Source organism: Ornithorhynchus anatinus, chromosome 9 (genome assembly GCF_004115215.2).
Source record: "Ornithorhynchus anatinus isolate Pmale09 chromosome 9, mOrnAna1.pri.v4, whole genome shotgun sequence".
Lineage (NCBI taxonomy): Eukaryota > Metazoa > Chordata > Mammalia > Monotremata > Ornithorhynchidae > Ornithorhynchus > Ornithorhynchus anatinus.
In genome coordinates this window covers 18,577,126-18,600,803 of record NC_041736.1, presented here as the reverse complement: position 1 = coordinate 18,600,803, position 23,678 = coordinate 18,577,126, and the positions used below count along the sequence as shown (strand labels likewise).

The window sequence follows — 23,678 nt, the reverse complement described above, 5'->3', positions numbered from 1 at the left end:
CTGGGCAGGATGTAGGAGAAATTTGGATGACACTAGGACACCCAAACAGCTGCTCTATGGCTAAACACAGTGGGGAAAAAAAAAACACTTTAAAAGCAAAATGTGAAACCTCAAATGATGTGTCAAAGCAGAAGTCCCTTAGATGATAACAGCAGAAGGCAGATAAGCCTGACAGACGGCAACTGGAAATGGGGTGACTGCCTTACCAGAACAGGGGCTTTGGAGAGATTGTCTCCAGCAGAAAGAAAATTGGACCTGGTCCAAGGAGGAATAAATGCAACATGCAGGAAGGGGAGATCTATATATGCACCTGAAGTGGTAAGAATGGTCAGTTAAAAGCATGGACTTTAACAGCCACATTCCCAACAAAAAAAACTTGCCATTGGTCATGTCATCTTCACACTCAAAGAGCTGTTGTATGTGTAAAATATGTATATAGTGTGTATGTATCAGGCAAACTTCTATACTTGTCAAAATTTCTAATGAAGTTTAGGATGAATGGGCACTTTAACTCACCATGAAGGGAGAAAGTCACAGGGTTCCTGCAATGTGAAATCAGAGTCAATAACCCTGTGGTTGGAGGGGGACCCCTGGGTATGATATATTTAGGTTTTCAAAAGGCCTTTGTTAAGGCTTCACACCATAGGCTTTTATAAAAACAGAGGAGTCTTGTGATCGAAAGGAACGCCCCGTTGTGGATAGTAAAATGGTCAACAGAGGGGTCGCAACGGGTAGAGCAAACAGCCACTTTTGTGAATGAGTAGTGAAAATAGTGGAGGACTAGAGATTACCCTTTGAAAATGTAAGGTGGGGTAGATTGAGGAAAAATAAAAGGAAACACTTCTTTACCCAGAAGATGGTAGATATATGGAGTTTATTAATACCAGAAGTTATGCAGCCAGAAGATATCAGAAGACCCAAGAAAGAATCAGACACATTAATGGAGAATGGGGCCCATTAAGGTGCAGTAGTAGAAGGAAAAGCAGCACAGCCTAATGGAAAGAGTACAGGACTGAGAGTGGAACTAGGTTCTTATCCCGGCTCCACCACTTGCCTGTTGTGTGACCTTGGGCAAGTCAGGGGGCCTCAGTTCTCTCATCTGGAAAATGAGAATTCAACGGCTGTTCTCTTCCCTGCTAGCTTGCGAGCCCCAAAAGAGACAAGGATCTGACTTTTTGGCCTCTACCCCAGCACTTAGCACAATGCTGGGCACATAGTAAGGGCTTAACAAATACCACAATTATTATTATTGCTACTGTTTGAACATTACTATGATGGATAGAGGGAAAGTAAGGTATGTTTGAAGACTCAAATAGGATTTAAATCAATTGGATGGTCCTACTTCCTTAATAGGCTAGGGGGAAAAATCAGAAAGAGTAGAAAGTACAACCCTGAGAATGAATATCAAGGAGGACAACCATCACATCTTTCCTTCTGCTTTAGGGCCAATGTAGGAGATGGAATACTGAGCAGAATGGATGAATGATCTGACTCAGTATGGCGTTGCTTAGGTTTCATGTCCTATTAACTAACTTCATTAGTCACTTTGCCTCCCAACCCTTGTATGGGAGACTCCTCTAACATTGCAGGAAGCTGAAATAAGACTTCTTTGTCTCATTCACAAAGGGGTGTTTCTCGATAGAAAGTCTTTTCTAAATATTGCTCCTCATACTCCTCATACAGTGAGTTGAAAGGAAGTAGTATTAATCCTAGTTGGCAAAACATGAGGTCTGATCTGTGGACCTTAGCTTGCCCTCTCTAGGAAGGGAATCCAAACCTCTCAAATGGCCATCTTCTTCTCCTTGACTTTTGTCACTGCCCAATCCCTAGACAACATTGTCTGGGAATTCACATACCTCCCTGCAAGAGGATGATAGTTTCTGCTACAGTCTTTCCAGGTCTGAACCTGAGTTAATTCAAGGATCGCCATCCCACTGCATTCCTTACTTAGCTCATACCTTCCACCCCAACCCTCTCTTCTAACCCACCACCTGCCCCCAAGGTCCCGTAGCCCACTTGACACAAATGAACTCATCAGGAAACAGATTTCTGGGATCTTTCTTCTCCATATCTAAAAACACTCCCATTGGTGCCTGGAGAGTGGACAACCTAAATCTGAAGGCCTGAAACTTGAAATCCCAGCCCAACTCATTCAAGTACCATTAAGGAAGACATGGTTTCCTTCTGTTCTTTCCCCATTCTTCCCAGCCATGGCACTGATAGGTCATGGCACTACCCTTAGAGGCAGAAGGAGAAAGTGTGCTCATGCGCTCACTCTCTCTCACATACACACACCCATACTTGCCTCCATGACTCTGCCTGCCTCAGCCCAGTGCCAATCCCCCCAGCTGGACTGATCACACTAGAAGCCTCCTGGGTGAAGAGAAGGAAGCCTCCGGGCAATAAGATTAGCCAGGGTAGGTAGGGAGTTCTGGGAGCAGGGAGGAGGGTTGAATGGATGCTCTCAACCTCAGGAGATGGAGAAGGAGGTAAGTCCTATCCATCCAATATGGCCTTGTTCAGGCCCAGAATAATGGTGGCATCAGTTACCTTGAGCGACCTTTTTTAGCCAGGCTGAGCCTGGCCCAGGCCCAGACAGAACTATAGAGCACGAAGATGCCTAAGGAGAACCCTGGTTGGGGAAGAAAGAAAATGAAGAAGCGGAAACATCATTGATGCCTCAACAGGCCGCTCCCTAGCTGTATAGACGAATATTTCTTTCTTGAGCAACAGTGGATGCTTCATACCCAAAAAGGAACTGCTGACTTCTTCACTTTTGATTTGAGGCTATTTGGCAACCAAGCCATAGGCTTCAAAATTGTTGTTGTTCTTCCTGAAAGAAAAGGAGAGGGACTCTGTAAGGCTTAGGTAGGGGGAAATCCTGTTTTGGGGGGAAATTCTACTTCCTGTATATGTTAGGCCAACAGTCTCAGGCCTGTGTGAACTGTGGGAAGCTGAAAATCACCCATTCCCAGAAAGGATGACATGAGTTGCTCCTCCAAACCAAAGCTTAGGGCCTTTTATAGCATCAGGGAGAGTTGGGGAGAGACTCCGTCTTAGGGGAAATGGTGCTTTTTTGTGCTCGGAGCTGGCTCAGGTTTCCCACAGGTGAGACACCCAATCAGTCTGCCCACCCACCTAACAAAGCAAATATGCCAACCCTGATCAGAACAGGGTTGAGCTACAGGAGAAAAGTATCTCTTGGGAGTTCCAGGAAGGGCCAGGGTGATTCCTAGACTGGGAATCCTGTACAACTGGTGTTTGGAAATGACCCCAATCTCCCAAATTCCAGAAAGGCTTCTGTTGGAAAGAAGGAAGTCTAGGGGGGTTAGTAGGAATAATCAAACAATCATAGTTATTGAGTGCTTACTGGGTTCAGGGCACTGTATTAAGTGCATGGGAGAGTTCCACACAACAATATAACAGACACATTCCCTGCCTTCAATGAGCTCGCAATCTAGAGAGGGAAACAGACATGAATATGAATATATAAATTACGAATATGTATATAAGTGCTCTGGGGACAAAGAGGCCAGTAGTGAATGAAGGGAGTAAGTCAGAAAGTATGGAATTTGTTAAGCGCTTGTCATGTGCCTCGCACCGTCCTCAGCTCTGGAAAAGAATACACAGGCAAGAATTAGATTCGGTCCCTGTACCTTGGGGGTTCTCACAGTCTCTATTTTGGGCTGGACCTTCTTACTGGAGCACAGGAAGGATAAACCATCCAGAACTGCCCTCAAACCCCCACAGGGGCCCTGAAACGAGGAACCATGTCCAACTCCCTGGGATGCCGGGAACAGGTTCATTCATTCACTCGTATTCATTGATTGTTTACTGTGTGCAAAGCACTGTACTAAGCACTGGGGAGAGTCCCTCAAGACCACCCTGAATGCCATGGCCATCCCTGGCCACTCCCTTCTCCCGAGCCCCAGGATACTGGTTGGACCTGCCCAGAGCCCTGCACAGGCAAGTCCGTTGGTACAGTTGTCGTGTTGTCATTTCAGTGTGCCACCAGCTAATGGGGGGCAGGTAAAGAAATGAGCCCCTGGGAAGCCCTCGTCATTTACCCTGGCTGGGTTTAAGGTGCTGTTTTCCTTCCCTGCAGAGCCTAAAGGAGGCGGAGGCGGAGGCGGCGGTTTTGGCGGAGGCAGCAGTGGAGGCGGGGGCAGCGGAGGAGGCTTCGGAGGCGGTGGCGGCCCACCTGGTTTGGGCGGGTTGTTCCAATCAGGAATGCCAAAGCTGAGGTCTACTGCCAACCGAGATAACGGTAATAGGGTTTGACCTCTCCTCCGGCTCCCTTCTCCCTGCTTACCCTTTCCCCTCTGTGTTTTCGTTTCTAGGAATGGGTTATGAGAAAGAGAATCAGCTTAATGTTATTCTTTCTAGTAAATATTGGGTGAGCATTTTCTCAGGCCAAATAAATACAGAGTAATTGTAATCTCCTAGAGTTTGGTGTCCCCAACTTACCGCTTGTAACTAAAATGGTGCTGAGGCTCCAGAAGGCAGCCAAAAACTGTTAGTTGAAAATGATTGGTATTTATCTGATTCTGGTGAATCTGATGTGGGGAGTTTTACAGTATGGCTCCTCCCCACTTTTTTTTTCTTAAGAACAATAATTCAAGAGAACTATTTTGAGAGTCCTCCCAGTAGTGTGTTCTTAAGCTTTCCAAAGTAGGCATTTCTAAATCGTTGAAATCACTTTTGAGAAATGAGGAGAGGGCGTGTCCAGAAGCGTGAAAATCCTCTCCTTCTCTTCCCTCTAGGGAAGAGGGAAGGGGGATGGGGGAGGAAAAAGGGCGGGTTGAAAGCAAGCAGCACAGGGCTGGGGCAAACCACGTCACAGACTGTCACGTCCCAGTGGTGGTTCCACTGGTTACCAAGCACTGGTTTGCCAACACAGTAGAGCCGTAATGAGTTTGCTGTAAATCTTCATTTCCCAGCTAAAACAGAATCTTGGTCCCTGTGTCTTGTGCTTCGGGGTGAGCTCATCTCTTCCTAGTGCAGGGCCGTAAACAATCATTTTAACCATGACAAATTTTAGTGCTTATTTCAACATTCATTGAGGGAATTGGGGTTATTTCGTTTCACCTCTGCATTCCTCTCTCCCCTCTTCTCCCCCACCCCCCCCCCACCTCCTGCTTTTCTTGTCATCTTCTTCCACCTTCTCCCCTTTCTCTCTCAAAAGCCCACTCCAAAATTGTAAAATTGCCTTGGAAAAATGGTAGTTACTCTCACTCACAGGTCCAACAACTACATTTATTCCTTTAGAGACTGTTTTTAGACCGTGCTCTTAGCTCAACTGATTTTTTAGAGGTGGTGGGATCTAATGGGAATCTTGCTTCTCTAAAATTTCCTTTATTATGCTACAGAAGTGCTTTCCCAGGCTGTGGTGAATCCCTAAAATGAGCCTGTCAAACTCAAGTGTATTGGTGGATCAGATAAATTCTTATGAAAGTACAGAAGGGGCTTATGCTTACAGCAGAAAGGGAGTGGAAAACACTGACAGCTAGATCTAGGAACCACACCCGCCCCATCCCTGCTTTGAGTACAGGCCAATCCAACAGTAGTTGCATAAGAAAATTTCCCATCTACACTTCTCAGCTCTCCCTCTCAGAGAGCTTGTCTCTGCCTTCCTCAGCCTGTCCCACCCCACCACTTCAGACTCATCTGCCCCACTACCACAACAGGCACCCAGACCTTCTCTCTCTCTCTCTCTCCCCCTTCCTTCTTTCCCCTTTTCAGGCCCTTTATCCAAACACCCTCTCTTCCTTGTAGATGTCCACAAGGATTACTTTGAAGTCCAGGGTCTTTCCCTGAAATTGGATATCAGGGTTATTGGGCAAGCCCACCCAGACAGGAACAGAGACAGACTATGGATCCATCCTCCATGTCCTCTCACCCTTCCCTTCTTCTCTCCCTCTTGCTCTTCCTATTTCTAGCCTGCAAATACCATTTGTCTTTCAAGGCATCTGGGACCAGTTGAGAGCCATAATTTTGACACCAGTCCTAGGAGCAACGTCAGGTGGGGTAGAGGGAAGAGTTCTTTTGCTCAGCTCCAGAAATTCAGGATCAAATATGGATAATTTAGTCCTGGCGTGTCAGTTCTTATGTGGACACAGTCCAGTTGGAAAGGTATTCATATCTTTCCCTCTCAGTCAAGAGCTCTGCTGTGGCCCAAGAGACAGTGTGGAATATGTGAACCCAGAGAAAACCAGGTTCAGGTTCAACCTTGAAGGAGAGAGAAGATAACGGACAAGTTACCATGGCCTTTGTACACACTAATATCTATCTTTAGGGGTGAACCTGCATTTAGTCCTGAGCCAGCAGTGCTCCCACAATATGCTAAATTGGAGAGTCAAGGTCGCTTAAGAATCTTAGGACTCACAGCACGGGGAGAGACTCAGAGATCATCTGTTCCTTTCCCCTGCCTCCAGGCAAGACTGCATTTCATCTGTCCTACTTTATTCTCCTGGATCCCCAGGCAAGGGACTTCCTCATGCAAGGATGTGTGGTGTATCTTCAAGACATTGCTAAATTCTGCCCTTTCTTCTCCTTCCAAACTGCTACCACACTGATCCAAGCACATAGCCCATCCCACCTTGACTATGGCATCTGCTTCCTTTCTCACCTCCCTGCTTCCTGTCTCTCTCCACTCTAATCCATACTTCACTATGTCGCAGGGCTCATTTTTCTAAAAAAAATGGATGGTGTTTGTCCATCCACCTCTGCAAACAGAAATTCATTTCTCTTGGCTTTAAAGCCCTCAATCAGCTTGCCCTATCATACCTTACCTCAGAGATCTCCCACTACAGCCTAGTCTACAGACTTTGCTCCTCTAGTGTCAGCTTAGTCACTGTGCCCTAGTGTCATTTATTGCTAAATCCTATTTATTGCTATATCCTATTTATTGCTATATCCTATTTATTGCTATTGTTCTAGTCTGTCTCCCCCGATTAGACTGTAAGCCCGTCAAAGGGCAGGGACCGTCTCTATCTGTTACTGATTTGTACATTCCAAGCACTTAATACAGTGCTCTGCACATAGTAAGCGCTCAATAAATACTATTGAATAGTAAGCGCTCAATAAATACTATTGAATGAATAAATGAATGAATGAATATTCCTTGCTTCAGACCTCTTTCCCACATCCTCACCCTAGCCTGGAACTCCCTCCCTCTCCAAATACACCAGGCCACCAATCTCCCCACCTTCAAAGCATTATTAAGATCACAGCTCCCCCAGGAGGCCTTCCCTGATGAAGCCCTCTTTTCCCTGGCTCCCTTTCCCTTCTATGTTGTCTACACACTTGGATCTGTGAACTTTGGGCATTTGATATTCACCCCACCCCTAGCCCCACAGCACTTATGTACATATCTTTAAGTTCTTTATTATAACATTTGTACTTTTATTAACGTCTGTCTCCCTGTTTAGATTGTAAGCTCATCGTGGGCAGGGAACATGTCTGCCAACTCTCTTGTGCTGTACTCTCCCATCCGCTTAATACAGTGCTCTGCGCATAATAAAGGTTCAACAAAACCAATGATGATGATGACGGCAGTATATCCCGTCTCCATGCTTATGCCCAGATTCCTAATCTGACATTTTCCTCTTTTCTTTTAAGACTCGGGAGGAAGTCGACCACCAATTTTGCCACCAGGAGGAAGAGCCATGTCTGCCAAACCCTTTTCTCCCCCCAGCGGCCCGCCGCGGTTCCCAGGATCTTCCCCAGGCCACAAGGGTGGTGCTCCTGAGCTCCAGAGGAGCCGAATGCCTCCCCCTCCAAGGCCCGATGCCAGCTGTAAGCCCGACGGCGGGCCTCCACCCATTCCAAACACTCCGAGACCCTTCCAATCCAGTTTCCACAACCGGGGCTCTCCTCCAGTACCAGGAGTCCCCAGACAGCCCAACCTGGGACCGACCCCGCCACCTTTTCCAGGGCACCGAAACCCAGCCTCCGGAGGATCCATCCGTCAGTCATCCCCAGGACCCCCCTCTCCCTTCTTCAACAGGCCCCCGCTCCCTCCAGCCCCTGGCAGAGCCATGGAGGACAAGCTGCCACCTCCCCCTCCTCCACTGGGAAATAGGCCAATGATCAACAGGGAAGGGGCGCCACCTCCCCCACCTCAAAACAACAAGCCCCCGGTGCCTTCCACCCCTCGGCCAACCACCACCTCACAGGCCCCACCTCCACCACCTCCTCCTTCTAGGCCTGGCCCTCCCGCCTTCCCTCCAGGTTCCGGTGGAGGTGATGAAATTCCCAGGCTCCCCCAGCGGAATTTATCCCTCACTTCCTCCGGACCCCTCTTACCATCAGCGGGGCGTTCCGGACCCCTGCCGCCCCCACCCATGGAGAGGCCGCCTCCTCCCGTGAGAGAACCACCGAGCAGATCAGGTATGCTCTGCAGAGACCTAATGCATCTGAGTCTCTGCATTTGAGGCTTCCGCTCCCTCTCCCGGCCAATTTATATGGACTATGTCAGTTGCGTGAATTCCGTGAGCACACCTTGTTAAAGCAGTCTCTTGTTTCAGCCTTCTAAAAGCGGAACTATATAAAACAGTCCTGCAGATATGATCAGGAGCTGTTGTCCATTCTGTGTTTCTCCTTCTGCCATTTGGGTATTCCCTTATTTCATTGACACCACCTCCAGAGGACCAGCTCTAAAGGGGAAGAAGAAGGCATTTAAATGAATCATTGTTTCTATTTAAGAACTCAACAGTTGATTTGAAAAGGCAAAAGACAGAAGCTGTTGGCCAAATGAGGATCTGGGATTGTGAACCTCACTTATTCCAAGATATCACCATCCTTCATTACCCCGAATAATTGAGAATTGACTCTATAAAGAATTTGGCCATTGTCCAAAATGTTTGAGCTACTCAGCCTCCCTTCAAGGGATTCTCAGATAGTAACGTGAATTATTCTTTTGAGATAAACTGTTATTTGTAGAGGGACTATTCGCAAAGCCACTTTGTGAGAATTATTAATAAAAATGGGTGAATTATTCCACACAATCTATGCAATCAGTTGTAGCCTAATGGGAAGGCAGCACAGCCTACTGGCAAGAGAACAGCTTGGGAGCCCGGAAAGCCAGGTTCCAGTCCCAGCAGTCTTTCTGTCCTGTGTGACCTTGGGCAAGTCACTAATCTCTCTGTGCCTCAGTTTCCTGTTTTGAAGATAAAATGAGATTATTCATGTGAAAGTCCTTTGGAATAATAGAAGGGATTTATAAAACCAAAGTATTATTTCAGTATTTCCCTTTTCTAATATTAACTCTACCTAGATTTTTTTTTCAAGTGTCAAAGCAGGGAAGGCAATTTGTAGTGTGGGGACAAAAAGACATCACTTCAGTAAAGATTCCCCAAATGTAATTCATATGTAACTCACATCTCAGGGAAAGGGTTCTTTTTAATCCCAAAATCTCCTTTGTCGATGACACAGCGGTACTTCCCAGTGGAAAGCCCACGTTGTGTGCAGAAAAGCAGGCTCAGATCAAATCACCTCAGAGCCCGGCAGCAGTCTGGGAAGAATTATTACTATAGAGAAGCAGCGTGGCCCAGTGGAAAGAGCACGGGCTTGGGAGTCAGAGGTCATGAGTTCGAATTCCGGATCTGCCACTTGTCAGCTGTGTGACTGTGGGCAAGTCACAACTTCTCTGTGCCTCAGTTACCTCATCTGTAAAATGGGGATGAACTGTGAGCCTCACGTGAGACAACCTGATTCCCCTGTATCTACCCCAGCGCTTAGAACAGTGCTCGGCACATAATAAGCGCTTAACAAATACCAACATTATTAATTATTCCCAACTGATTAGTGTTTAGCATTTGCCTAGACCATGGAACAACCCTGTTAAAATCAAGTAATATTCATTTCTCTTCCCATTTTACAGAAGGGGAAACTGAGGGTTAGACACTGACTGGCCTTCCGGAGATCAAACGATAAAGTAGGGGCACAGCCTGGATCAGAGTTCACAGCCTGGATGTTATCAGTTGTTTAATATCTCATGGAGTCTCTTTAAAAAAAAAATAGAAAAATTAAATCAAGATCATTGCTGTTTGGTTTCTCAGGGATTCTCCTGCCTGGGAACAAACTGTGATCAAGATTTCAAAATGTTGTGAGTGATAAGGCATATTTATACTCCTCATGAAGCCTTCCCCAACTGGACTGGCTATGGCTCAGGCCCTACACATCCTCTCACTCCTTCCACAACCCACCTACCTCCTCAACTAGTATGTTTTATGTTTGCACACGCATACATGATCCCAATTCCATGTGGCTCTATGCATTACATTAATACATGCCTCTGCATTTCGTCCCCACCAATAGATTATAGTCTCCTAGTGGGCTGACAGTGCTTCTTCTCCATCCTGTGTAAGATTCCCCATTGTGCCTAGTGTATGTGCTGTGAATATATGGATGATCACATTGGAGATAGAGAAATGTGAGATTCTGGATCGAATGTACAAATCTCTTTTCCGCCAGGACCTCTTCCTCCACCACCTCCTATAAACAGAAACGGTAACATTGCAAGGGCATCGCCCGCTCCCCAGCTGCCCTCCAGAGGTGGATTAGAAACCCAGAGGGGCGGCCCAAGGCCTCCACTCCCTCCAGATCGGCCGGGCTCCGGTGCTCCTCCCCCTCCACCGCCACCATCCTCTTCGATCCGAAACGGTTTCCAGGACTCACCCTGTGAAGGTAAGACACGGTCCTACTTCATTTTCACTAACAGCTGACCTCTTTTTTCCCCAGTGCCTGCAGTTCTTATGGGGCATGCCATTCCTTGGCAGCTTTTCTCCTGTCGAAGTTCTCTTATGTTAAGGTTGCTCGTTGCTCAATTGCCCTCACAAACTCAATATTGTAAATGGAAAGCGCACCCTCTCTGACCTAGCCACTTTGCAACATTTCATGAGTACCACATTCAGCCAAAATGGGGGAGATTTTTCTGGCTTTTACTTTGTCCACATCACCTGTTCCCTGTGTTCAAAGTAGGTTGGAGAGCCTGAAAGGGTCAGGGTCATAGAAAACCCACATTTCAGGAGAAGCAATATCACAATCCTATTGTTCTCCCTACACGTTTTTTTTTTCCTTTGTGAAGGAGTGAATCTGGAATGGAGAGGACTGCAGACTGTAAGCTCCTTCTGGGCAGAGATTACATCTACCAACTCCATTATATTCTACTTTTTCAAGTGCTTAATGCAGTGCTCTGCACAAAGTAAACACTCAGTAATTACCATTGACTGATAGGAGCAAGGAGAGGTGCCAGTGTAAGAGTTTCCAGCTGCCTGCTGAGAAGTAAGTTGCCATCAACCCTTAGAGAACCATTGTGGTTTAGTGGATAGAGCACAGGCCTGGGAGTCAGAAGGACCTGGGTTCTAATTCTGTCTCTGCCTCTTGTCTATTGTGTGACTTTGGGCAAGTCACTTAGCTTCTCTGTTCCTCAGTTACCTCACCTGTAAAATGGGGATTAAGTTGTTGAGTCCCTTGTGGGATAGGGACTGTGTCCAAACTGATTAGCTTATATTTACCCCAGGGCTTAGTACTGTACCCGGCCCATAGTAAGTGCTTCACAAATACCATTAAAAAAACCCCAAAAACAAAAAAGCTCTTACTCAGTACCTGAATCTCATTTACTCCTGGCGACTAAAGTGACCAAAGTTATTGGTTTCCTTTGTGGTGTTATGACAGCTTCCTAACACAGCTCTTTTGCAGTATTTTAATATTCTTAGTCTTTGTCATCACACTGTTCATTTGTTTCACTTCCAGTTGCTTGCCACAGTTCTATCTGAAATCTGCTGTACTGCTTGGCTTGGCTAACCCTTCCACAGGAAAGTATGTCATGAAAACTGTAATGGGTCGTTTTGCCTTTTTCCCCTCAGATGAGTGGGAAAGCCGATTTTACTTCCATCCAGTATCAGACTTGCCACCTCCCGAGCCATATGTACCAATGAACAAGAACTACCCCAGCAAACTGGCACGAAGTGAAAGCAGAAGTGAGTATTCTCTTAATCCTGCTTGGTTATTGCTTCCATCTAGAACTGAGCAGCACATTTCCCTGACGGGTGGTATTGGAGCATCAGGACCGGAGCAGCAAGAGCAGTGGGTGTGGGGCCGGAAGGATTTGGCAGAGCCCCAAAAAGGCTCGAGTCCGTGGATGAGGTTCGACCAGCCCCGATCTTGCACAAAGCCAGTAATAGGAGTGATGGACTGGGGTGCGGAGAAGACCCCCGCACCCACACATATACCCCCTGATTCAGGTCCCTGAAGATCATGAGGCAGAGATGGAGCCCTTGGGGCAGCCAGGAAGAGGCCCCCAGAGAAGGAAGGTCCATTCACAGAACTTGGAGGGGAGAGAGGAGTCCTTCTCCTTTGGTCCTAAGGCGGGGCTCCCTTCTCCAAAATTGCTCCCCTGTGTGTCTCTAGAATGGTCTTGACTTGGGATTGGGGCTGTCAGCTTCCATTATGACTGGTCTGGCCTTGGGACTACAGTCCTAAGATTTTGGGGCTTTAAGCTCTGTCTCTCACCAGGACAGCAAAGGACCCCAAAATCCTGGTTTTATAGGGACTATGGCCTACATGGTTCTCTGCCAGCATCCATCCCTAGGGTAATGGGGCTTCTGCTCCACAGTACTCTAAGGGAGAGACAGCGATATGGGATCAGCTGGCAGGAGAAGGTGTTGTCTCCATCTTCCTGGCGCATCTAGGTCCTAGAAGGGAAGCCAATTTGCAGTGGCCCTCCCCACAGAAACAAGAACCAACAAGAACCAGCTTTGCAGATAGATGTGATAAAGAAAAGTGATAATAATAATGGTGGTTGTGGCCAAACACCGTGCTGAGCACTGAGTGGCACAGTCCCTGCCCCTCGTGGGGCTCAGAGTCTAAAGGGGAAGGAGAACAGGTATTTCCCATTGTACGGATGACACTGAGACGCAGAGAAGTGAAGTGACTTGCCTAAGGTCACACAGCAGGAGAGTGGTGGAAACAAGATTAAGACGTAGTACCCTGACTCCTTGGCCATGCTGCTGCTTGTGTAAAACAAAATCTGCCAAATTGCATTCTGCCCACAGCGGCTCATGGGGTCAGTTGACAGAGCTGGTGGTATGCGGAGCCAAGAGACTCATTCTCTGGCTCACCTCAGTCAAAAGCCATGTCACGGTGTTGCTGCCTCTGATATCACAGTGGGCAGAAGTATCCCGAGAAAGCCAAGGCTCTGGATTCAATGGCCAGTTATCGGTCACTTTTCAGTCGTAGTTAAAATTGCCCCTCTTTTCTGATTTCTCACCTGCTTGCCTTCGGGCCTGGAGGTTTTGGGTCCCCACCCTCTTCTGGTGTACTCAGCGGAGTTTTGCTATTGCTAAATCAGGCGTTGGAAGAATGGCAGTGTGACGCGAAGAAGCGACTCATCATACTCAAAGTCATTTTTTATCTTCTCTCCCACTTTGAAGGTGGCTCCAGTAGGCGAGAAAGAGGAGCTCCTCCTCTCCCGCCCATCCCGAGGTGAACAGGGGCCCCGACTTTCCAGCCGGACCGCTGTGTTTACCTGGACTGAACGGTTGCTTTGTTGTCGTCTCTGGAAAATTGCCATTTTTTATATTCCTTCCATGTTGGCCAAGGGGCTAAGCAAGGATTTTCTGAGAATCAGCTAGAAAAATGCAAGTAGAGTTTTATGACCAGTAGATGCCCAAAGCTGTGTGTTTGCTTCTGCTGCAACCAGTGTAAATCAGCATTTCAGGGACCACATCAGGCAATAGATAAGTCCTTGTGACTGAAGGATGGGACAAATATTCAGATTTTAGGTCTGGGTCAGACATTTAAAATAGTTCCACTGCCTTTTGCTTCATTGCCTTAAAGCTAGTCATTGCTAGCATTCCTTTCCAACTCCCCATTTGCTTAAAGAGACCTGTTTCATAGGAAGCTTGCTTTTTGTGTGTTTTTGCATTTTTTAAGTTTTTTTTCTTTTCTGGCATTCTGGCCTATTTGCTATGCATCCGTGAACCACAGACCATCCAACTGAGTTTGCTGAGCCTTGTCAGTCTGAGAAAGCCAGAAGTTGGCTTTTTACAGAAAATGAAAATGGTTGAAACCCACAGAATGTTCTAGCAATTCAGGGGAAGAGAGGTCCAGACCTTGTTTTGCAGTTATTTGCATGTTAGATTTTTGTATTTGTATCCAGAGTTACTTATGAGGAATTCAGGTAAGGTCTAGACCTTTAATTTCTTAGGATCACGTGGAACAAAATGGAATAAAGCCATAATTAAACAGAAAGGGACTGAAGGCTTGTGAATCTCACTACTCAGCACTGGCCGGTACATCTGGCTGGATGCCAGTTGGATTCATACCCTGCAGGTTTGGAGCAACCTAACCCTTAGCCTTTCCTCTCTTTCCCTGTGATCAAGCTTCATGTCTGTGGCCCAGCATTGGTGGTTGCTTTGCAGAAAGTCATGGAGGCAGGAGGCTTGGAAAATGTTGTCTCATTTTCTAGCATCCCAAACATTTAGAAAGGAAAGTGAGTTTGAGGCTGCTAGGCATGTACCCCCCTGAGGGGGTCTGGAATGGAGTGCCATAGGAAACCTGCGTTGGAAAATGAAAATTGTTCAGTAAAATCCCCAACCAAGAGAAGTTCGTGTTGGCAGCATGTGAACAAGCCTCCAGAAAGGACCCTAAGAAAAGTCAGTCTTAACTTCTTCAGCCTATTTTGTTTACAAAGCCACATTGAAACTTTTTAATCTTGTGATATTTGAAAAAAACAAATGCTTTCATTTCTGTGTTCTGCATCTAAATCCAGTGTTTATAATAGTTTCCCTTGCTATGGTAGGTTATAAAGTCAGCATGTGATAGTAACAAACATTTATGCATCTACCTAAACTGGGTATTAGTGCCTATTTTTCATTCACAGGTTGCTGGATGATTCCAACATAAATTCAGTCCAAAGAGGGATTATTTAAAAGATTTGTATTTATAAACTAAAGGATTGTATCCGTTTATATGAAGAGAAGCATTCATATGGATTTCTAAAGAAATGTGAAATTCCCAATTTGAGCATACTGTATTTTTTGTACCTTTCCTGTCTAGAAGTCCTGAACTTAATTCAGTACTTCCCTGCTTCTCTTCCATCTTTACACTTATATTCCAAGCAGTTGTTGGGTCTCTGCCCAGTGGTATTTTTGGAGTTTAGAAGCAAAAGGAAGCATAATTTGCTTCAGTATGTAGTACAGAGCAAAATCTGCCCTCTTCAGGGTTTTTGCTGCTGCAGTAAGGGGTGAGGCAAGATGCCATGTCATTCTTTGATTGACTATAGCCTTGATCAGTGAGGTTCTCAGCAGTTGATGTCCTAGGTAAAGTCCTCTTAAATCCCTTACTAAGCCTGGGTGAAGCAAAGACATGAAAAAAATCCCACTCTACAGGATGACCAGATGTTTGTGGAGAGGTCAAATGTGCAGTTTCAGTTCATTTCAAAAATTCCCAATATTTAGGAATCCTCTCTCAAATGGAGATAAAATCCCAGCTCATGGTGGCCACCCAACCAGAATTTAAGTTGGACAAGAGACTCTGCCTAGTTGTCACCAATGTATTCTTTCCCAGCACATAGTACAGGGCTTTGCACACCCTAAGTGTTTAATAAGTACTATTACTGTTATTACATTTGCTCAAACTGCCCATTTCTAAAAGTTGGCAGGACTTTTCCAGCTAGAATTTTGTACAGTATTTCTACACAAATGCTCTATGAAAACTACCGCAAAAGCCACCAAAATAAGTATTTCCTTTCCCCAAATGAGGTTCCTACATGTGCTTTCATTTACTGTAAAATTTCCAAATACAATATATTCAAGATGCAATACAGTATTTTAACATTCCTCATATCATTTTATATTAAAACTATTTACAGTATTAAGATTCAGTATTTATTTCAATATGCATTTTGTTTAGAAAAAGGAATAGAGCAGAAAAAATGCTAAAAGCAAGTGGTGCCTTTGTGATTCACGAGAAATTGACTGTTTATGTCCAAGCCACAGATTATTTTATAGATTTTTTAAAATGGTTAGTTTTGTTTCCATTTGTATTACAAAGTCGTAAATGTCTGTTGTTATTGTGAGAGTGAAATTAGAGATGGGGTGATTTGAAGATTCCCAGTGTATTTCTGGCATAAATTGATCTTCCTCTCTCTCCTTTCCCTCTGTCTTGCCTTCATCACCTAGTTTACATTCAGGGACTGAAGGGGGAGAGGGATTTTAATGGCACTGTGATCTCTACACAAGCATATTTTGGTTTCTTTTTATCATAAGAATAAGTTCACTATGAAAATCTATGTCTTTGTAAAGTAGCAAAATAATAAATAAAATCAGAAAAATGTATGTCAATTTGTAGTTTTTTCTATTCATGTTTTCCACATAAGTGTGGGTGAAAATCATGGGCTTGTATTTCTACTTTCTACTCTGCTGGTGTCAACATGAGCGTTTTTCGGTAATGAAGGGAGTCGTGGGGTTGCTGGATGCAAACTCCTAAGAGTTTTGTTTTTTTTTAATTAGCCATTTCAGGAGGAAACTCAGGTTCTTCAGGTTCCTCATCTGTAAAATGGAAATTAAGTGCCTATCACCCTGTCCTCCTTAGACTGCGAAGCCTACGTGAGACTGGGTCTGTGTCAGATCAAATTGTATCTTAGCATATTGTAAACACCTAACATACCATTATTACTGTTATTGTTGTTACTGGTATTATCCTTATTATTGTTAAATGGTCCAAAGTAATATTTAGAAATGAGGTAAATGACTGAATACCAGAAAAATCTAATCAGGGACATCTTGAAGTGGAGGAGAATGGGAGCAGAAGACGGCATAATTTTAAAGGTCTTCCCCTGGAATGAATGACCAAAGTAAAAGTGTGAGGCAAAGTATGCTTTGCTTCAGTAATTGGCGATAGGGCATTATGTTCCTTGACCATTGTTGGGCACTATAGAGTAAAGAAATGAGTTGGAGTGGAATTAAAAGAACTGGGAAAATCCTTATTTGAAAAAGGTATATTTAATATTTTGAAGGTGAATCTAAGTCAACCATGTAAATAAAGGGCCCCAGGTTGAAGGACATCCTGCAACTCCCCAAGCAATCGGATCGTCTGTTAAAGAGGAAGTGCCCAACCATGGAGAGACACAAGTGCTTAGGTGGTAGACAATTTGCCTCTCCTCTTCTCTGCTCCCTTACCCTGCTTTCCTCTTGCAATTTCTCCTATTTTCCGAGAAGAAAAGAATGAAGAAATCATTGCAAGCCACCTCCTTCCTCTCCTTTCTCCTCCTGGAAGCCCCAAATTAACTGAAGTTAAATTAGTCGATTGAGAGTCAGAGGAGAATGTGGAGAACATATTGGTCACCCTTACAAGAGGTAAGTGTATGGAGGGAGATAAATTTTCAGTAGAAACTGTCCTTTCTGCCACAAGCATTTATCTGCTGCCAGTATTGTTGCCTAAAATGTATTCTTTTTTTATCTCTCCAGTTCCTTACGTAAGGCTGTGCACACAGGCAAAAAGAACCAATGATGATAACGTGAAGGAGTTTGTGATGGCGGAACAGTAGGTGAGAAGGTTTAATGAAACTAGGGATCCTGGGCACATGAGGGGTTCCTGGTAAGTAAGAAAACAGCTTTAAAGGTCACAATAAGTGGAGCAGGAAAGCTTCCTGAGGTCCAACTGCCAAAGAGATTTGATCCTAGGAAGAAATCAAGTTTTTGTTGGCCTATGGTTGGGCAAAACAGATTTTTTTTCATTCTTTGCATAAAGCTCGAAGGGTAAGATTCCTGTCAGAGCAAATTGAAGAAGTTAAGATGTGTTGTGTGGTTTTATTGTGATAATCCACAGAAGCAGTGTGTCCTAGTGGATAGATCACAGGCCTGGGAGTCAGAAGGACCTTGGTTCTAATCCTGGCTCTGCACTTGTCTGCTCTGTGACCTTGGGCAAGTCACTACAAGCATCATTTACTTTATCTCATCTGTAATATAGGGTTTAAGACTTTGAGCCCATGTCACAACTTGATTGTGTCCAACTTGATTAGCTTGTATCTATCCCAGTGCTTAGGACAGTACCTGGCACGTAGTAAGCGCTTAACAAATACCATTAAAAAAAAACCTCCCATGTTCCCACGCCTACTGGTGGGGTCTTTTGAAGCGGTTTGTGTCCCCTCTCCAAGGATGAGACCAAGGTAACCACGTGGCACTCACTGATACTAGACAAAGAGATGTACATCACATGTACATAATAGTGATGGTGAGGATAGTGGTATTTGTTAAGGCACCCTTATGTGTTAAGTATTGCTCTAAGCACTAAGGTAGATACAAGATAATCAGGTTGGACAGAATCTGGGTCCCACTTGGGGCTCACAGTCTAAATGGAAGGGAGAACTGGTATTGAATCCCCATTTTAAAGATGAGAAAACTGAAGCCCAGAGACGTGAAGTCACTTGCCCTAGGTCACACCGAAGCCAAGTGGCAGAGCCAGGATTGGAATCCAGGTCTTCTGACTCAGAGGCACGTGCTCTTTCCACTAGGCCATGCTGCTCCTCACTTCAAACAAATCATGTTAATGTCATGGGTGCCATTTTCTGGAAGAATATGGACTTTGTGTGAACCAACAGCATTTCTGCAGAAGACTCCTGAGCCCCTGACTTACTCCAGAGCCCTTCATTGCCCTCCCATGTCAGCATGAAATCTAGTGGCAGTGCCAGAAGTAGACAGAAAAGCATCTAGGTTCCTGTCAGGATCAGACAGGTGACAGGCCAGTTGAAAACTGGACTGTCCAGTACAAACCCAGATGACTGGCCACCAAGGTGAGACGACATGCTGAAAACTAAGAATTAGAGCCTACAGTTGTCAAAGAAGCAAATTAGCGTGATTGCGTTCTGAGGAAGGTGATTTTATCCAATCCGAGCTTTCTTTTCGGCTCACTTATTCTCATCAAGATTTCATCAGTATTTATCCCTTGTCCCTCTCCTTTATGGTAATCCAGGTTTTCATCTCCTTTCTTTTCTTTTTCTTAAATGTTGCCCCAAAACTCTGGGCCTGAAATAAATATCATTGGTGAACCACGACTTTACAATCTGTAGCTTACTTTAGCATCTATCTCCCCCACTAGATTGAAAGCTCTTTGAGGTTTGGGTTGATGCCTACTAATTCTATTGTACTTTTCCCAAGCACTTAGTTTCCTACTCTGCTCACAGTAGGTATTCAGTAAACACAATCAATTGGGTTTGAAAATTTGTGCCCCATGTGGGGCAGGGACTGTCCAATCTGATAAACTTGTATCCACTCCAGGTGTTTAAATTGATGTCATAATTATTATTATTATAAGTAGTAGTATTTGCTTTTGCAATATATATTATTACTATATATTTGACAGGCATTTTCCTGCTGCCCTTTTGTCTTGGGTGTTTTCTTTTTCATTCCAAATCCTAATAGGACAATAGTCAGCACCCTCTCATCCCTGCAACACAGGGTAAAAGCCTCGAAAGGATCTGGAACCATTTCTTTGACATCTGATCTTAAGTCATCTATTAATCTTCTTTACTTTTTCCATCCATTCAGCCAGAAAAAAAAATCCAAATGTCGATCAAAGATTTTTAAAATCAAAACAAAACACCAAAATCTGGAAACAGATGATTCATGAGAGCTGTAACAAGCCTTCATCCTAATCAGCATCAAATGGTTGAATAATGATCTGTTCCTTTCAGCTGAAGCACTTATGATCCATCTTTATGTTTTCCCATCATATAAATAACTTGGCTATTAGGTTGCTATTTTTCAATGCAGATTAAATTGATGTATCTTTGTATGGGGTATTCTGGCATAGCCAAACTGTTACTCTGTAGGTAGGGTATTTGTAATTATTATAATCAGAACAATCTTTAAAAGTGCCCAGGAGGGATGCCAGTTTAGTGATTGGCAGTTTTCAATCACTTTCTTTATTATGCAGGGACTTTTTAAGCAGCTTTTAGTTGCACTTAATGGCATACAAATGAAGCTATTATGGTCAGCAACAAAGAACATTTTGAGGGAGGTAATTAGAACTCGAGATTGGGAGTCAGAATTTGTTGGCTTGGCTTGTTGGCAAGATGTGAGAACCAATCCACCTCTCTAATTCTGGTCACCTAATAATTAGATAAGGTGCATGGTAGGAGAATGCTTTGAATTGGGCAGCATTTGTCAGGAGTAAGAGGGTTAAGTAGTCTTAAGTGGGCACAGAACTAGTTTGAAGGTCATACTCTGCTCCAGAAACCCGATTCGTGAGTGCCCCTCGGTGCAGGGTATTTCCATCAAGAAGTCAGTTGCCTGGGAAGATGGCACATGGCACCATCCTGGGAAGAGTAGCCAGCACTTTGGAGGACAGGTTTAGAACTCTGGTAGCTTGGAGAAAGAATCAGAATGAAGTACATCCTGGAAAGGAACCCGTAGACCCACCCCACAGATCCCCCAGTTGGCTCTGCCCTTCAGACCCTTTGTCCCTTCCTTTTTTCCCCCCATCTTCCTGTGCGTCCAGATTCCTTTCCCACAGCTTTGCTTGGCACCTCCCAACCCGGTATAAGAGAAAACCAGGTGGATCAGAAGTAGGGGTGGCCTGCGGTGAGCATTTATAGAGCTGTTCGCACAGCTACCCCTAATTACTTTTAATAAGCACTGATGAAATGCCAGGAAAGTGCTGGGATGAGGAATTAGATATGGCCCCGATCCTTGGACTCCCAGTCTAAATTAGGCCCACAGGACATATTCAGAAGAAGCAACATGTTCGACTTATCGGGATAATTTGAGAAACAAGGGGATTTATGCCATGCAATTGGGATTGATTAATATGTTCACTAAGTGTATTAAGTATGTTTGTTAATATGCTAATTAGATTGATTAGCATTCATTACTATGCTATTACTATGCTAGTTCAGGCAGGACTCAGTCCAATGCAAATGCAATCCTGGGGTCAATGCATGTCAGCCCCAAGAAGTGTGAGAGTGCAACAATAAAGGAGAGCAGGAAATAGGGAGGACAGTAATAATTGTTTTTTAAGCACTTAATATGTGGCAGGCATTTTTCTAAGCACTGGGGTAGAAACAAGGCTATCAGGTTGGACACAGTCCCTGATCCGCAACGAGCTCACAGTCTAGGTTTGAGGGAGTAGGATTTAATCCCCATTTTACAGATGAGAAAACTGAGGCACAGAGTAGTGAAGTGACTTGCCCAAAGTCACACAGCAGACAGGCGGCAGAGCCGGAATTAGAACCCAGGTCCTCTGACTCTCAAGCCCGGGCACTTTCCACTAGGCCACGCCACTTCTTCCACAGATGGTTTCAATACCAGTAATGCTAATTGCTCTTATTCCAGGGAACTGATGGTGACAATGGCTGGAAGTTAGTGGCAGCAGCAGACCAGACAGGGCTCTGACTCTTTTGGCACTGCTGTTTCACTGTCCTACCTGCTGGTCACTCAGAGCACTCACCCCCAGCCCCAGCATTGCCTTGGTTTTCAGGAAACCAGTCTGTCACTGGGGACTCCCAGCTCATTAGGCTGATGTGCCTTGAGAGGACAAGTGAATTGGGCCCTGTAATTCAGGGCATCAGGGGGTCCCCATGGTCAAGGAGAACCGTGGCTCTAAGATCCATCTGGAAACCTTTCAGCTCCATCAACCCTGCAGGATCCCTTCACTTGCCTGTGCCATCCAGACCAACATTCCCAATTAGAGTAGAGGCAGAAGCCTACCCACAGCTAAACCCTTCCACCCACGAGCAGGCCCAAAATGTGGGACCCTCAGACACTCTCTGTCCCTAGATCCTACCTCTCCTTTTAATAGAACTGAGGTAATTTTGCTGGTGTTTCTTTAAAAACAAGCATTATCAAGATGCACTGTGCAGTGCTTTTTATGAAGTGCACTTGGAAAGCCCTTTGAATAAGCCCCAGGAAGCAAGGTAAACAACCATTTTCTTTATTCAGACCCCCAAATGTCAGTTATCTACCTCTAACTCCTCTGAAACCCAGGGGTTGCCTGCTCTCCACTCTGAATTCTAGTCTCCTCACCGCTCTCAGTGTGCAGGAGTCTTGGCTTGCCAGAAGATCAAATCCTCAGTCTAAAAGGAGGCACATAAGGATGTTTTCCTGTAGCAGAAGGCCACTTTCCAGTTCAGTGGTTGTTTTGCGGAAAGGCATAACTACAGGTTGTCCTGGCTCAACCTCCCCAAGCGGTGCCCAGCAGAGAGCCCAATACCCAGAGAAAATGCTCTGTGCATCAGCTGCTAACAGTCCCTGATGTCCATCTGTCTCCAGAGTCCCAGGCTAATCTGAGTCTTGGGCCCCAGTGATGTGCTCTCTTTACCCCCACTGACACAGTGGCTGGGTCAGAAAAAAGATTTCACTGTTATTTTTGTATTTAGGGTGTGTTTTCCAAAAAGAGTCTTTAATGACATAGCAGACAGCCCAACTCAGCAGCCCTTGCTGTCAGGTAAAGCTGATTTCCCGTACTGTATTCTGGCTGAGTGGGAGTGAGTTCTCTAAACACCCTCCCGGTGGCTGTCATAGAAAGAGGGAGTAGGTGGAGAGGAGGGACAAAAAGAAATGGAACCCTGGGATTACATCAGTGCCTTGTGGGAGGGGAGAAGGAGGTATGTGCAGGTGTTTGTTGAGCTGACAGGGGTTGAATCTGCACCTAATAAGAGTGAAAGCAATGTATTTCTGCAAATTAGAAGAGCTCGAAGAGTCCATGAACACGATTGATGGGGGAAATTAACTGTCAAAATTTCCTCACAAGAACAGGGAAGTGGGCCCTGGATGCTAAGGGCTTTTTTTCTCTTCTGAAGACTTTCCTGGACTAAATAGCAACCTCCTGGCTTTGATGATGACCCTGGCCCACTCTGTGAGAGGAAGCCACACTGCCTATGATGCTGTTGAAGGTCAAACTGAATAAACTTCTGGGAATATCAGGTAGGACAAAATGTGTGGGCAAATGGGGCCAATCCGACTTCTGAATGCAGTTTTATTATTCATAGTAGTAATAATAATACTAAGTATTGGTTAAGGGATTACTGTGTGCCAAGCACTATACCAAGTGCTGGGGTAGATATGAGATAAGGTCCCACATGGAACTCACAGTCCAAGTAGGAGGGAGAACAAGTATTGAATCCCTATGTTGAAGAGAAGGGAATTGAGGCACTGAGAAGTTGTGACTTGCCCCGAAGTCACCCAGCAGAGAAGTGGAGGAGGTGAGATTAGAACACAGATCCTCTGGCTCCCAGGCCTGGGCTCCTTTCACTAGGCCATGCTGCTTTCCGCACTGTTTTCTCTCTGGTGAGCAGAGTGGCTGACTTTGGGGGATCCGAGTTTGGTGCTATTTGGAACAGTGCCTCCCAGGCCTAAATGTATGTGTGAATTATGTTCTCCCTGTGAACTTCAGACATGGTTTGTCTCAAAGTTGTCCTTCCCAAAAAGCAAAAACAACATCAATTGCTGCCGTCAATCAATCAGTGATATTTACTGGGCGCTTACTGTGTGCAGAGGACTGTACTAAGAACTTGGGAGAGTCCAATATCACAGAGTTGGTAGACACATTCCCTGCTGCAAACATAAGCATGCATAACACAAGGGACAGCCTTTATGCAAGCACCATGCAGTAGTAACAATGATAATAATAATAATGTTTTTGTTAAGCGATTACTATGTGCCAAGCACTGTTCT

General features: G+C 45.0%; 1 protein-coding gene and 1 long non-coding RNA gene across 9 annotated transcripts in view; both read left to right on the top strand.

Annotated features, from left to right (window-relative positions):
- The window catches only part of WIPF1 (WAS/WASL interacting protein family member 1), a 103,742-nt gene extending 87,393 nt beyond the window's left edge, over nucleotides 1-16,349 (top strand). For all 8 annotated transcript variants that reach the window (XM_029072009.2, XM_029072010.2, XM_029072008.2 and 5 more), the window contains 5 exons: nucleotides 4,106-4,267; nucleotides 7,621-8,391; nucleotides 10,477-10,689; nucleotides 11,871-11,984; nucleotides 13,437-16,349. In XM_029072009.2, the coding sequence (XP_028927842.1) occupies nucleotides 4,106-4,267; nucleotides 7,621-8,391; nucleotides 10,477-10,689; nucleotides 11,871-11,984; nucleotides 13,437-13,492 (1,316 nt within the window). In that variant the 3' untranslated portion in view covers nucleotides 13,493-16,349. The remainder of the gene's footprint in view (nucleotides 1-4,105; nucleotides 4,268-7,620; nucleotides 8,392-10,476; nucleotides 10,690-11,870; nucleotides 11,985-13,436) is intronic.
- Nucleotides 16,350-17,214: 865 nt separating this feature from the next.
- On the top strand, nucleotides 17,215-22,962 carry LOC114814249. The gene is made up of 3 exons (XR_003762009.2): nucleotides 17,215-17,363; nucleotides 17,475-17,554; nucleotides 22,805-22,962. It is a non-coding gene; the product is annotated as an uncharacterized LOC114814249 (long non-coding RNA).
- The last annotated feature ends 716 nt before the right edge of the window (nucleotides 22,963-23,678 follow it).